The sequence below is a fragment of the Saccopteryx leptura genome, chromosome 2, assembly GCF_036850995.1.
Source record: "Saccopteryx leptura isolate mSacLep1 chromosome 2, mSacLep1_pri_phased_curated, whole genome shotgun sequence".
Lineage (NCBI taxonomy): Eukaryota > Metazoa > Chordata > Mammalia > Chiroptera > Emballonuridae > Saccopteryx > Saccopteryx leptura.
The window spans coordinates 331273379-331287345 of NC_089504.1; the positions used below are offsets into that span (position 1 = coordinate 331273379).

The following is a 13967-nucleotide window of genomic DNA, read 5'->3' on the forward strand; positions in this document are numbered from 1 at the left end:
GGTAACTCTGAATCCCAGTCTCTTCTGAGGTTCTATGATTCTGACTCCAATTCTGATGTGTAGGTGTCTTTCCACACCAACTGCTTTCAAAGAAATTCTCTGACACCAACTGGTTGGCCTTCAATTCAACTTAGTCCTGATACTATCTTCCTTCAAACATCAGATCCCAAAAGAAAAGGCTCAGTCCTCCAAGACTGTCTGCCTCCCACTTCAGACACAAATCACAAGGCCTAGTTGTCATCTGTGCTCTGACGGGCTAGATATGGGTTGAAGGTTCCAATAATCCCTTCCACAGGTTCAATTAATTTTCCAGAGCAGCTCACAGAACTCAGAGAAACATTTTACTTACTAGATTATCAGTTTATTATAAAAAGATATAACTTGGGAAAAGCTAGATAAAAAAGATGCCTAGGCCAACATGTGTGGGAAAGAGCATGCAGATTCCACGCCCTCTTTGGGTATGCCACTCTCCCCAAATCTCTACCGGTCACCAACCTGGAAGCTCCCTGACCTCCAGCCTTTTGGGATTTTATGCAGCCTTCATGACATAGGCATAAGTGATTAAATCATTGGCCACTAGTGATTAATTCAACCTCTTGCTCTTCACTCCTCTGCAGAGATTGGTTGGTTCCCCTGACTAAAAGCCCCAATCTTAAGAGCTCTCTAAAGGTCACCTCGTTAACATAAACTCAGGTCTGGTTGAAAGGGGTTTGCAGTGAATATCAAGACACCATTACACTTGTTGGGAAAATTGGACACATATGTGCAAAAATATGAAACTGGACGACCTTCTTATACCACACACAAGAATAAACTCAAAACTGATAAGACTTGAGACCATAAAAATTCTAGAAGAAAACAAGGGCAGTAAAATTTTGGACATGTCTTGAGGATGGAAAACAGAACTAGTGTACTCTCACCAATAGTACACTAGCAATACTAGTGTACTATTGCTGAGAGTGAAGATGGTGCAGTCACGTGGAAAGCAGTATGGTGTAACCTAAAAAAAAATTTTTTTAAACTCCCTTATGACCCAGAAGCTCCACTTATGGGAATCTATCCAAAGAAACTCAAACCTCTAATTGGAACGAATATATGCATCTCTATGTTCATTGCAATTTCATTGTTCATTGTTATTTACAACAGACAAGATTTGGAAGCAGCCCAAGTGTCCATCAGTAGATGAGTGATAAAAAGGTTGTGGTACAATTACACAATAAAATATTACTCAGTCAGCCCTGGCCAGATAGCTTTGTTGGTTAGAGCATCAGCACGAAGCACAGAGGTTGCTGGTTCAATCCCTGGTCAGGGCACATACAGGAACAGATAGATGTTCCTGTCTATCTGTCTCTCTCTTTCTCTCTCTCTCTCCCTCTCTCTCTCTCTCTCTCTCCCTTCCTTTCTGGCCAAAATAAATAAATAAATTTTAAGGAATAAAATATTACTCAGTCATAATAAAGAAGGAAATCTTATCTTTTATGACAGCATGAATGGACCTGGAGAGTATTATGCTAAGTGAAATAAGTCAGTCAGAGAAAGACAAGTACCATATGATTGCACATATATGTGGAATCTAATGAAAAAAATAAACTAACAAACAAAATAGAAACAGACTCATAGATATGAAGTCAGACTAACAGCTGTCAGAAAGGATTGGCGTTAGAGGGATGAGTGAAAAAGATGAAGGGATTAAGCAAAGGAAAAACCTTATAGACACAGACAACAGTTTGGGGATTGCAGGAGGGAAAGGAAATAGGGGAGATGGATGAGGGTAGAGGAGGGTAGAGGGGGCATTGATGGTGATGGAGGAAGACTTGACACGGGGTGGTGAACACACAATGCAATATACACATGATGTATTATAGAATTGTACATCTGAAACCTGTATAATTTTATTAACCAATGTCACCCCAATAAATTCAATGAAAAAATCCCACACTATTATACTCTTATCACTTAGGAAATTCCAAAGGTTTTAGGAGCTCTGTGCCAGAAATGGGAGATCAAATGTATATACAGTGGTCCCTCATCTATTGTGGGGGTAAGGTTCCAGAACTCACCACCATAGGCGAAAATCTGTGAAGTAACGACTTTACATTTTTTTATTATTTGTATATATTTGATGGCTTTATAAATCTTTCCCACACTCTAATAAGCCTTTCCCACACTGCTCTTAACCTCTCCCATGCTTATTTTGCTTATTTTACCATAAAAATAATTAAAATAATAAATTTATAAAAATTCCTATATACCACAAAATCCCACGATATAAGAAAAAATCTGCAATACAAAATTAGATATATATGATTTAAAAATCTGTTATACAGTGAGACCATGAAAAGTACCACAATATGGCAAGGGATGACTATATAATAAATCACAATATTACAGCCATGTTAATAGAGAGAAAGGCTTAATTATTGTTCATTCTTCCCAATTTTATCTACAAATTAAATGTAATCTCAATCAAAATACCAGCAAGTTAGTTTTTTGGAGAGCAATAAACACTATATTAAAAATAAACTCAAATGAATAATTATTTAAATATAAGACATAAAATTATAAGAAAACATAGAGGAAAAGTGCCTTGACACTGGTCTTGGCAGTGATTTCTTGGCTGTGACACCTTTTACATTATTGGTGGGGATGTAAACTGGCAAATCCATTATACAAAACAGTATGGAGGCACCTAAAAATATTACAAAGTGAACTACCTCATGATTCAGCAATCTCACTTCTGGGTATACATCCAAAGGAATTAAAATTAGGATCATGAAGTGTGTTACCTGTATGCCTATGTTCATTACAGCACTATTCACGTATAAAATATATAAAATCAACCTAAATGCTCATTCACAGATAAGTGAAGAAAATATGATGTAGACATATAATGAATTATTGTTGACCCTTAAAAAAGAGGAAATTCTGCCATTTGCAACATAACAGACCTAAGGAACATTATGCTAAGGGAAATAAGCCAAACACAGGAAGACAAATACAGTGTAATTTCACTTATATGTGGAATCTAAAATAGTCAAACTCATAGAAGCAGAGACTGAAACAGTGGTTACCAAAGGGATGGAGGGGAAGGAAAACGGAGGAGTGATGTTCAAAGGGTACAAAGTTTTAGTTATGCAAAATAAGTAAGTTCTGGAGATCTATGTACAGTATAGTGCCTGTAGCTAGCAATACTGTATTTCATACATAAAATTTTCTAAAAGGGAGATGTATGTTAAGCATTATTACCACAAGTAATAGTAGGCCATGGTTGGTTGGCTCAGTGGTAGAGCATTGGCACAGTGAGTGGAAGTCCTGGGTTCAATTCCTGGCCAGGGCACACAAGGGAAGCAACCATCTGGTTCTCCACCTCTTTCCCTCTCCTTCTTCCTTCCTCTCTCTCTCTCTCTCTCCTTCTATCTCTCTATTCCCCTTCAACAGTCATGACTCAAAAGGTTTGAGCAAGTTGGCCATGGGTGCTGAGGATATCTTCATGGCCTCCCCTCAAGCACTAAAATAGCTTGGTTGCTGAGCAAAAGAGCAGCGACCCCAGATGGGCAGAGCATTATCCCCTGGTGGGCATGTGGAATGGATCCCCATCAGACGCATGTGAGAGTCTGTCTACCTCCCCGCTTCTCACTTCAGAAAAATACAAAAACGAAACAAAAAAATGTAAATGGACACATTGAAGAGTTAATTATTTTTCATGATTTCAAAAAACAATTTTAATAGTACAACTGTTTTAAAAGCAAATTGAAATTATAAATAATGAATATAAAATTTTTATTGAAATTAAATAAAGCTAATATTTCTGAAAGACAACATGAGAGGATCTTTCTCAGGGTTTTAATGTTTTTCATCTGACTGCTGGTTCTCCATGTCTGTTTAGTTGTAAAAAGTTCTGCTAAAATTCTCACACTTGGTACTGCATCCTAAAATAATCATAAACATCATTGTTTTCATCCTGTGTCTAATTATTGTATTATCTAAAGTCCCTGTATGCCTACAGGTGTCGGTTCTTGCTTTTGGAATCTTATTTCCATAGATGTCTCTTTATCTTTGGAGAATATATTTGAAATATGATTAAGAGAAGTAATTTGAGGTCTAAATTGTTGTTACGTCCTCCAAATATGATTTTTTTAAAACCCTCTTCCACTTCATATTTTGAGTCACTAGCAATCTGGGACCATCTTAATCCCAGTTTAGTGCCTGAGATTTCCCAGACCTCTGATGACTACAAGCCAGGCTGCCCTGTGTGAGGTACTCTAACCTCTAGGGCATCTTTTAGGATTGCTTCCTGATGGAGCATTGGTTTACTCCTTGTAAACAAGACTCATTTCTCAAGAACCTTACATATAGGTACTAACATTGGAGCAATTATCCAGGTTTATTTCAACAAGCTGCCTTGGGATTACCACCCCCATCCCCCCACCCCACCCCCAACCCACACAAACACTGCCAAACTCTCACAAGACCTCTCCTAAACTGATGAGTAGGCCTGATGTGGTCCCTGGACACTCTCTTTCTTTAAGAGCTTGGGATCCAACCAGCAGCTCTCAGACTGCCCATGGTCCTCGAGGAATAAACAGCCTTACCCTTCTGTCTCCATTTTGCCAGGACCGATTACCCAGACACCAAATGTTCTGCTTCCTACCTTTAGGCAGAAGGATGAGTCTCAAGTCCTATTCAGAAAGCAATGTCTAGGGCCCTTTATATCCCAACTGAAATTTCATCATTTATAGGGTGCAGGTGGAGGCAGCAGAACAGGGGAACTCTGAGACCAGCACAGAGCAGTGGGTAAGGTCTGGATATCTCTGTCTAGTGTTCTCTTTCTTTTCTCTTGTCTTCTCTATTTGCTATCTCACACACACAAGCATACATACTTTGAAAATTTTCTTTTTTTTTCTTTTTTTTTCTTTTTTTACAGAGGCAGAGATAGACAGGGACAGACAGACAGGAACGGAGAGAGATGAGAAGCATCAATCATCAGTTTCTCGATGCGCGTTGCAACTTCTTAGTTGTTCATTGATTGCTTTCTCATATGTGCCTTGACCGTGGGCCTTCAGCAGACCGAGTAACCCCTTGCTGGAGCCAGCGACCTTGGGTCCAAGCTGGTGAGCTTTTTGCTCAAGCCAGATGAGCCCGCGCTCAAGCTGGCGACCTCGGGGTCTCAAACCTGGGTCCTTCCGCATCCCAGTCCGACGCTCTATCCACTGCGCCACCACCTGGTCAGGCTGAAAATCTTAATATAATCCAATTCCTTCTACGTAAAGGTAATATAACAAGCCTTCCCAACGTTTTCACATTCTGCAGTTTTCAAAGTGCTATCGCACACCGCACTACACACCCTTATCAACCTGCCAGAAAGCCTCCGTGGGAGAGAAGGGAAACTGCGTGCCCTCCAGGTCACGCAGCTGGGGAGCCACCGGCCAGGCACACAAGACCAGTTGTCTAATGCTGAGTTGGGAACTCTTTTCCATTCTTCCCCACACTCTTTCCCCACTCTATCCAGCCACACCTCCCAGGAGATTTTCTCTCTAAGGCCACCAGTCACAAGTGCTCAGACCCTGCTGTGGCTTACAGACTGGGCACAGTGCAGGAAGTCTATCATGACACGTTTCCTTACCCTGCAATCTCTAATGTAGATAGCATCTGGGCACCAGCCTCAAACAGTCTCCACCTTGACTTTCTGGCCCATGCCCTGCAGACACAGGTGGGCTGAGGCTGCTTCTGAGTGGGTGGCACAGCCAGGCCCAGGATGGAGACAAGGCCTCTTAACACATTGTCTAAGCAAGTATTCGGTATACGGTCATTGTTTGCTCAAACAATGGCTGTGTGTGTTAAGCTGGGATATGGACCCAAACTTTTGGGTGCAAATTTACTTCCACTGTACCATCAACACTGAATCCCTGGAAATTTAACCCTGTTCACTGGTATAATGAATCCACGCAGTCGCTAAAGGCTAGGCTGGCCTCTTCCCTAGAACCTAGAGCTCCAACATCCTTTAGTATTCTAGGTTAGTCATGGTTCCCACATCTACATTAGGAAATCCTGCTGCTTCTTCAAATTAATCATGTTCCTGATTGAATTTTCAGAATCGGCTCCACACATCCCTGGCAGATGGGCTGATTTTCCAAACAACTGCATTTTATCTGTACTCTCGCTACTCATTTAGGTTCTTGGGCTTATGCATCTTGTCCATTCCTTCACTCAAAAGCCTGGTATTCTGAACAGTTCAATTCAACCCTCATTTCTTCCTTTCTTTCTTTTTTTTTTTTAATTTCCAAATGACCAAACAATTGTAGAAATAAAAAAATATGGAGACAACTCTGGTACACTGGTGAAATCATAGGTCAGGAACTTAGAGGAATTACTACTACATGACCCAGAGCAGTCGGTTCTATTGAGGGACAAGCTGTAAGTGCCAAAAGTACCAGCACCAAGTCCCCCGGGGACCACAGGGAAGAAAATGGGCAGGTGATGCTCTTCAACAGGGTCTGTCCTGGAAAACCAGAAGGCCAGGAACAGCAGGGACTGGGGACAAGGATATTCATTTAGGACAGAAAAAAAAGGCCACTTAAAATATACCAGAAACTGCCCCAGGGCTCTGAGCAAGAAGGAATTGGCCACAGCTTTCATCCTATAGTTCCCTTTAATGTAGAAAGAGGGGGTTGAGGAAATGGATGGACCCGGCAGAGAACAGATGCCATAGCTGGTGACCTTCCAGCAGCAGCAGCACTTGGAGGGAGGAATAGAGAGAAGTGCAGGTACAGGAATGGGATTCCCTAATGCCTGGTCTTCCCACTTCTCCAAAATTACATTCCCTTGCTTCTCCTGTCATTCATCAGCTCTACCTCCCTATTCTTTTCATTTGTGTTCTGGGAGATATTTTAAAACTGATGTTCTAAATAATTGATTCTATTTTTTGCAGTAATCCAAATTACTCTTTTTTATTTTATTTTATTTATTTATTTATTTATTTATTTATTTATTTATTTATTATTCATTTTTCCCGAAGTTAGAAGTGGGGAGGCATTCAGACCGACTCCCGCATGTGCCCGACCAGGATTCACCCAGCATGCCCACCAGCGGGCGATGCTCTGCCCATCTGGGGCTTTGCTCCACTACAACTGGAGCCATTCTAGTGCCTGAGGCAGAGGTCATGGAGCCATCCTCAGCACCAAGGCCAATTTTGCTTTAAAGGAGCCTTAGCTGTGGGAGGAGAAGAGAGAGACAGAGAGGAAGTAGTGGGGGGAGGGGGAGAAGCACAACGGTGCTTCTTCTGTATATCCTGGCTTGGAATCAAATCCAGAACTTTCAAACACCAGGCCGATGCTCTACCACTAAGCCAACCAGGCAGGGCCCCAAACTACTCTTTATTGCTCCAACACACATACTATTGGGGGGGGAGGGCTGACTTCTTTTTTTTTTTTTTTTTTTTTTGTATTTTTCTGAAGCTGGAAACGGAGAGAGACAGTCAGACAGACTCCCGCATGCGCCCAACCCGGGATCCACCCGGCACGCCCACCAGGGGCGACGCTCTGCCCACCAGGGGGCGATGCTCTGCCCCTCCGGGGCATCACTCTTTTGCGACCAGAGCCACTCTAGCACCTGGGGCAGAGGCCAAGGAGCCATCCCCAGCGCCCGGGCCATCTTTGCTCCAATGGAGCCTTGGCTGCGGGAGGGAAAGAGAGAGACAGAGAGGAAGGAGGGGGTGGGGGTGGAGAAGCAAATGGGCGCTTCTCCTGGCCGGGAATCAAACCCGGGTCCCCCGCACGCCAGGCTGATGCTCTACCGCTGAGCCAACTGGCCAGGGCCAACTGACTTCTTTTTTGATACCTAATTGTGATATAAATCTCAGAATACATACAATTCACTTACTGAACTATCCATTTCATTGGTGTCTAGTATAGTCACAAATACCTGCAACCATCATCCCAGTCAATTTTAGAACATTTACATCAACCCCCCAAAAAGCCCCTGTACTCTTTAGCTGTCACTTCTTCCCCACTTCCTTTCTCCTGTCAATCTATTTCTATCTTTATAAATCTCCTTATTCTGGCTTTTCATAGGAATGGAATCATGTGTTCTTTGTGGTCTGGCTTCTCTCACTGAGCAAAATGTGTTCAAGGTTCATTCATGTCACAGCGTGTGGCTGTCCTTCATTGCTGTTTATGGCTGAATTATCATCCCATTGTATGGACATATCACTTTTAGTTTATCCATGCACAGAAGATAGGCATATGGAGAGTTTTTGCCTTTTGGATATTATAATGCTGCAATGACATTTATGCACAAGTTTCTGCCTGTACATGATTTCATTTTTCTCGGGAGACAGCTAGAAGTGGAAGCACTGGGTCATAAGGTAACTCTGTGTTTAGCCTTTTGAAGAACTGCTAGGCTGTTTCCAAAATGGCTGCATTATTTTATATTCCTGCTAGCATTGCATGAGGGTTCAGAGTTCTCTACCTGCTTGAAAACTCTTGATATTATCTGAATTTATTCTACCCATCCTAGTGTGTGGAATGGCATCTATTGTGGCCTACATTTGTATTTCCTTGATGGTTAATGTTGAGTCTCTTCTCATGTGCTTATTGGCTATCTGTATAACTTCCCTGGGAAAAAGTCTTTAGAATCTTTGTTTTTAATTGGGTTGTTTTTCTTATTATTATTGAGGTTTAAGAGTTATTTATATATTCTACATACAAATCCCTTATCAGATATACGATTTGCAAATATTCTCTACCACTCTGTGGGATTTTTTATTTTCTTGTTGGTGTCATTTGCAGCACAAACATTTCTAATTTTGATTATGTCTCATTTATTTTTTTCTCTTGTTGCTCATAATTTTGGTGTTACATCTAAGGTTATGAAGATTTACCTATATTTTATAGTTTTAGCTCTCATATTTAGGTCATTTATTCATTTTGAGTTAAATTTTGTATACTGTATGGAGTAAGGATCCACCTCTTTGGCATGTGGTATCCTGGTGTCCCAAAATTATTTGCTACAAATATCATTCCCCACTGGATAATCTTGACCTCTTTGTCGAGAATCACTTGATCATAGCCTGACTAGCTGGTGGCACAGTGGATAGAGCATCAGTCTACCTGGGATACTGAGGACCCAGGTCAAAACACCAAGGTCACCAGCTTGAGTGCAGGCTCATCTATTTGAGCTCAGGGTCACTGGCTTGAGGTCAGGGTCAGTGGCTTGAGCATGGGATCCTTGGACAAGACTCCATGGTCGCTAGCTTGAGCCCAAATGTTGCTGGTTTGAGCCCCAGGTCACTGGCTTGAGCAAGGGGTCTCTGGCTGGGCTGGAGCACCCCGATCAAAGCACATATGAGAAAACAATCAATGAACAAACTAAGATGCCGCAACTATGAGTTGATGTTTTTCATCTCTTTCTTCCTGTCGCTCTCTCACTAAAATAAGAAAAAGAAAATCACTTATCATAGACACATTGGTTTATTTCTGAACTATCAATTTTATTCCATTGAGGTAGATTTTTGTGTTTTTATGCCAGTACCACATTGTCTTCATTACCCTTGCTTTGTAATAATTTTTTTTTTTTTTGGTATTTTTCTGAAGTTGGAAACGAGGAGGCAGTCAGACAGACTCCCGCATGCTCCCAACCGGGATCCACCCGGCATGCTCACCAGGGGATGATGCTCTGCCCATCCGGGGCATTGCTCTGTTGCAACCAGAGCCATTCTAGCACCTGAGGCAGAGACCGTAGAGCCATCCTCAGTTCATGGGCCAACTTTGCTCCAGTGGAGCCTTGGCTGCGAGAGGGGAAGATATAGACAGAGGGGAAGGAGAGGGGGCGGGGTGGAGAAGCTGATAGGTGCTTCTCCTGTGTGCCCTGGCCGGGAATCAAACCTGGGACTCCTGCATGCCAGGCCAATGCTCTACTACTGAGCCAACCAGCCAGGGCCTGTAATAAATTCTGAAATTGGAAAGTGGAGTCCTCCAAATGTTTTTATTTCTCAAGATTGTTTTGGCCATTTAGGCTCTCTTGCAATTAATTCCACATAAATTTTAGAATCAATTTGTGTCAAGTTCTACAGAAAGCTTGCAGGGATTCTGATAACTAAAATGTAGATTAGCCTTTTTTTCATAAACACCCTGTCAGAACATTAACTTTGAACAGGTTAATAGTTGAACATGTGCCTTTGCCATGTTTCTTCTTTCTATTTGGAATCTTGGGATGTTTATCCATTTATTAAATTTTCATTTTATGCCTCTCAAAAGAATTTGAAGATGCTGCCTGATTCTTGTTAACATATTAATGCACAAGATTTGTTTGGTAATAATGTGGATTTGATTGTTTCACTTCATATTTTAACCTTATTATCCCTTCTGTTTACATGTAATAATAATGGCCAACATTTGTTGAGGCCTCATTGCATGCCACCTTTTTTGTGTTAAGCATTTTATTACTTAATTTTGCTTCATTTTTCAAATGAATAAATGGAGTCTTAAAGAGCTCAAGTAACTTGCCTGAGATTTCACAACAAGTCAGTGGCAGCACTCAGATTTGAATCCTAGCATTCCAACAGCATACTCTTTATTTATTTACTCATTTATTTTCACTTAAATTTTTTTCAGTGACAGTTTACATTTAATATTATTTTGTATTAGTTTTAGATGTACAACATAGTGGTTATAAAATTAGATACTTTACAGAGTGGTCTTCCCTAAATTTCAATTACCCACCTGGCCCCATATGTAGTTATTGCGATGTTATTAACTAAATTCCCTATGCGGTAGTCTGCATCTTTGTGAATACTCAGTAAGTACTAATTTGTACTTTTTTGTATGTGTGACAGAGACAAAGAGAGGGACAAATAGGGACAGATAGACAGAAAGGGAGAGACATGAGAAGCATCAATTCTTCATTGCGGAATTCTTAGTTGTTCCTTGATTGCTTTCTCATATGTGCCTTGACTGGGGGACCACAGCAGAGCAAGTGACCCCTCGCTCAAGCCAGCAACCTTGGGCTTTAAGCCAGTGACCTTTGGGCTTAAGCCACTGACCATGCGGTCATGTCTATGATCCCATGCTCATGCCAGCAACCTCGCACTCAAGCTGTTGAGCCCACACTCAAGCCAGTGACCTCAAGGTTTTGAACTTGGGTCTTCTGCATCCCGGTTCAATGCTCTACCCACTGCGCCACCGCCTGGGTACTAATTTGTACTTCTTAATCTCTTCACTGTTTGTTAATCTCTGCACCATACAATTTACTGAAAGCACTATTCCTTTAGGATCTATTCATTGTATACATGGCTACTTTACTAAAATCCTTTTATATTTTTAATGACATTTCAGTTGATTGTCTTAGGTTTACCAGATATACCATTCAATCAGCAAATGATGACAATTTTTAGTTTTTCTTTCAAATCTTTTACTTTCCCCCCTTTTGTCTAATTGTATAATATCCATTTCCTATAATCCCTACATCTATTTTAAATACCATTTAAAAACCTATAAATTGGCCCTAGGTAGTTGGCTCATTGGTAGAGCATCAGCCTGGAGTGTGAAAGTCCCAGGTTTGATTCCCGGTCAGGGCACACAGGAGAAGCGCCCATCTGCTTCTCCACCCTTCCCCCTATCTTTTCTCTCTGTCTCTCTCTTCCCCTTCCACAGCCAAGGCTCCGTTGGAGCAAAGTTGGCCCTGGTGCTTAGGATGGCTCCATGGCCTCCACCTCAGGTGCTAGAATGGCTCCAGTTGCAATGGAGCAACGCCCCAGATGGGCAGAGCATCGCCCCCTGATGGGTTTGCCTGGTGGGTCCCGGTCAGGCGCATGCAAATGTCTGTCTCTCTGCCTCCCCAATTCTCACTACAAAAAATGAAAAATACAAAAAAAATTTATAAATTACCATAATGTAAAATACCAATCTTTAAGAGCTTTAAGAGTATTAAAAGATGATAGGATTTAAAAAAGACAAAGGCGGCCTGACCTGTGGTGGTGCAGTGGATAAAGTGTCAACCTGGAAATGCTGAGGTCACCAGTTCGAAACCCTGGGCTTGCCTGGTCAAGGCACATATGGGAGTTGATTCTTCCAGCTCCTCCCCCCCTTCTCTCTCTCTGTCTCTCTCTCCTCTCTCTCTCTCCTCTCTAAAATGAATAAGTAAAATAAAAATTTAAAAATAAACAAGAAGAGCTAACATTGTTAAAATATAAAAATAAATAAATAAATAAATAAGACAATGGCATTATTTTTTTAATATTAAGTATGTCTGATTAAAAGTTGCTGGGATGATTAAGTTGCAGAAAGTTTGGTGTTATTGCTTTGTTAATTATGTTTTTAAAAATTTATAAAATTTAGTCTAAGACATGTTGAATGTTAAAAGAATAGTTTCTTTTGCTTATCTGAAAGTCCTTACTCAAATGAATATACACTTAGCAAATGTTTGTTGGTGTTAATGTTGCAGACTGTTGGGGACATGCATGGAGGCAACCAAAGTTGGGTCTTAGAGTTAATACTTATGAAGATCTCAGAGAGTCCTGAAGACCAGCAGATCCTGTTTTGGATGTTCCTGTCCATGTACCTGGTCACAGTGGTGGGAAATGTACTCATCATTCTGGCCATAGGCACTGACCCACGCCTGCACACTCCCATGTACTTATTCTTGGCCAATCTCTCCTTCACCGACCTCTTCTTTGTCACCAACACAGTTCCCAAGACATTGGTGAACCTTCAGTCCCAGAACAAAGCCATCTCCTATGCAGGATGTCTAACACAGCTCTACTTCCTAGTCTCCTTGGTAACCCTGGATAACTTCACCCTGATCACGATGGCATATGACCGCTATGTGGCCATCTGCCGTCCCCTCCACTATATCACAGCCATGAGCCCTGGTCTCTGTATTTTGCTCCTCTCTTTCTGTTGGGTGATCTCTTTTCTCTATGGTCTCACCCTCACCCTCCTCATGACTAGGGTGACCTTTTGTGGGCCCTGGAAGAGTCACTATATTTTTTGTGAGATGTACGTCCTCCTGAGTCTCGCGTGTTCCAATACCCAACTCATTTACATAGTACTGATTATCACAGGCTGCTTCTTCTTCTTCATTCCCTCAGGGTTCATGATCATGTCCTATGTCTGGATTATCAAAACCATCCTCGGACCACCCTCAGCCTCTAGCAAGTACAAAGCCTTCTCTACCTGTGCCTCACATTTGGCTGTGGTCACCCTTTTTTATGGGACGCTTGGTATGGTATATCTGAAACCCCTCCACACCTACTCTATGAAGGACTCAGTGGCCACAGTGATGTATGCTGTGGTCACCCCCATGATGAACCCTTTCATCTACAGCCTGAGGAACAAGGACATGCATGGGGCCCTGGGAAGACTCCTCCTAGGGAAAGCCTTCCAGAACTTGACATGAGGGTAATTTCGGACAGGACATTAAAGTGAAGACTGTGCAGGACATTAATCTATGGGGTCACAGTAGCAATTAGGACACAGTTCTATCTCAGAATGTTCTCATTTATCTATGATGAAAAAAGGCATATATGTAAAATACAAAGTACCCCAGATCTCACCAACAGTGGCAGTAAGTAAAGTCACACTAACACTAATACCAGAATTTTGCAGGATCAAGTCCTTCACCTTGCCTGACCACAGGACCACAGTCTTAGCCTTATATGGATATATCCAGTCATAGCCTAGGAAGATCACTTCTGTCCTCTAACACCCATACACTCATGTTACTAAATTCTGGCCTTTTCTAAGGAGCATGCTGCATATGAGCCAGTTATAGAAGACACTTTGTGCTATGCCCATGGCAGGTGCCCTGGGTGAAGCTGCCCCTTACCTGGGAGATGCTCTGTGCTTTAGTACTCACCCACAGTCTTTCTGGACGCAATTCAAAATTTGTGTTTCAGGCAAAAGTATTCCCTTCCTTTGCTCTGGATTGATTTCTATCCCTTGGACTCCAAAGCAATACTGCCTCTCTTGACT

General features: G+C 41.8%; 1 protein-coding gene across 1 annotated transcript; it reads left to right on the forward strand.

The window, feature by feature from the left end:
• The first annotated feature begins 12450 nt into the window (after positions 1-12450).
• LOC136393633 (olfactory receptor 1D2-like) lies at positions 12451-13392 on the forward strand. Its single transcript, XM_066366261.1, has one exon. It carries the CDS (start codon positions 12451-12453, stop codon positions 13390-13392), a length of 942 nt encoding a protein of 313 aa, XP_066222358.1.
• The last annotated feature ends 575 nt before the right edge of the window (positions 13393-13967 follow it).

Coding starts and splice junctions, on each gene's coding strand:
- LOC136393633 (XM_066366261.1), top strand. CDS start 12,451: ATGCATGGAGGCAACCAAAGTTGGGTCTTAGAGTTAATACTTATGAAG.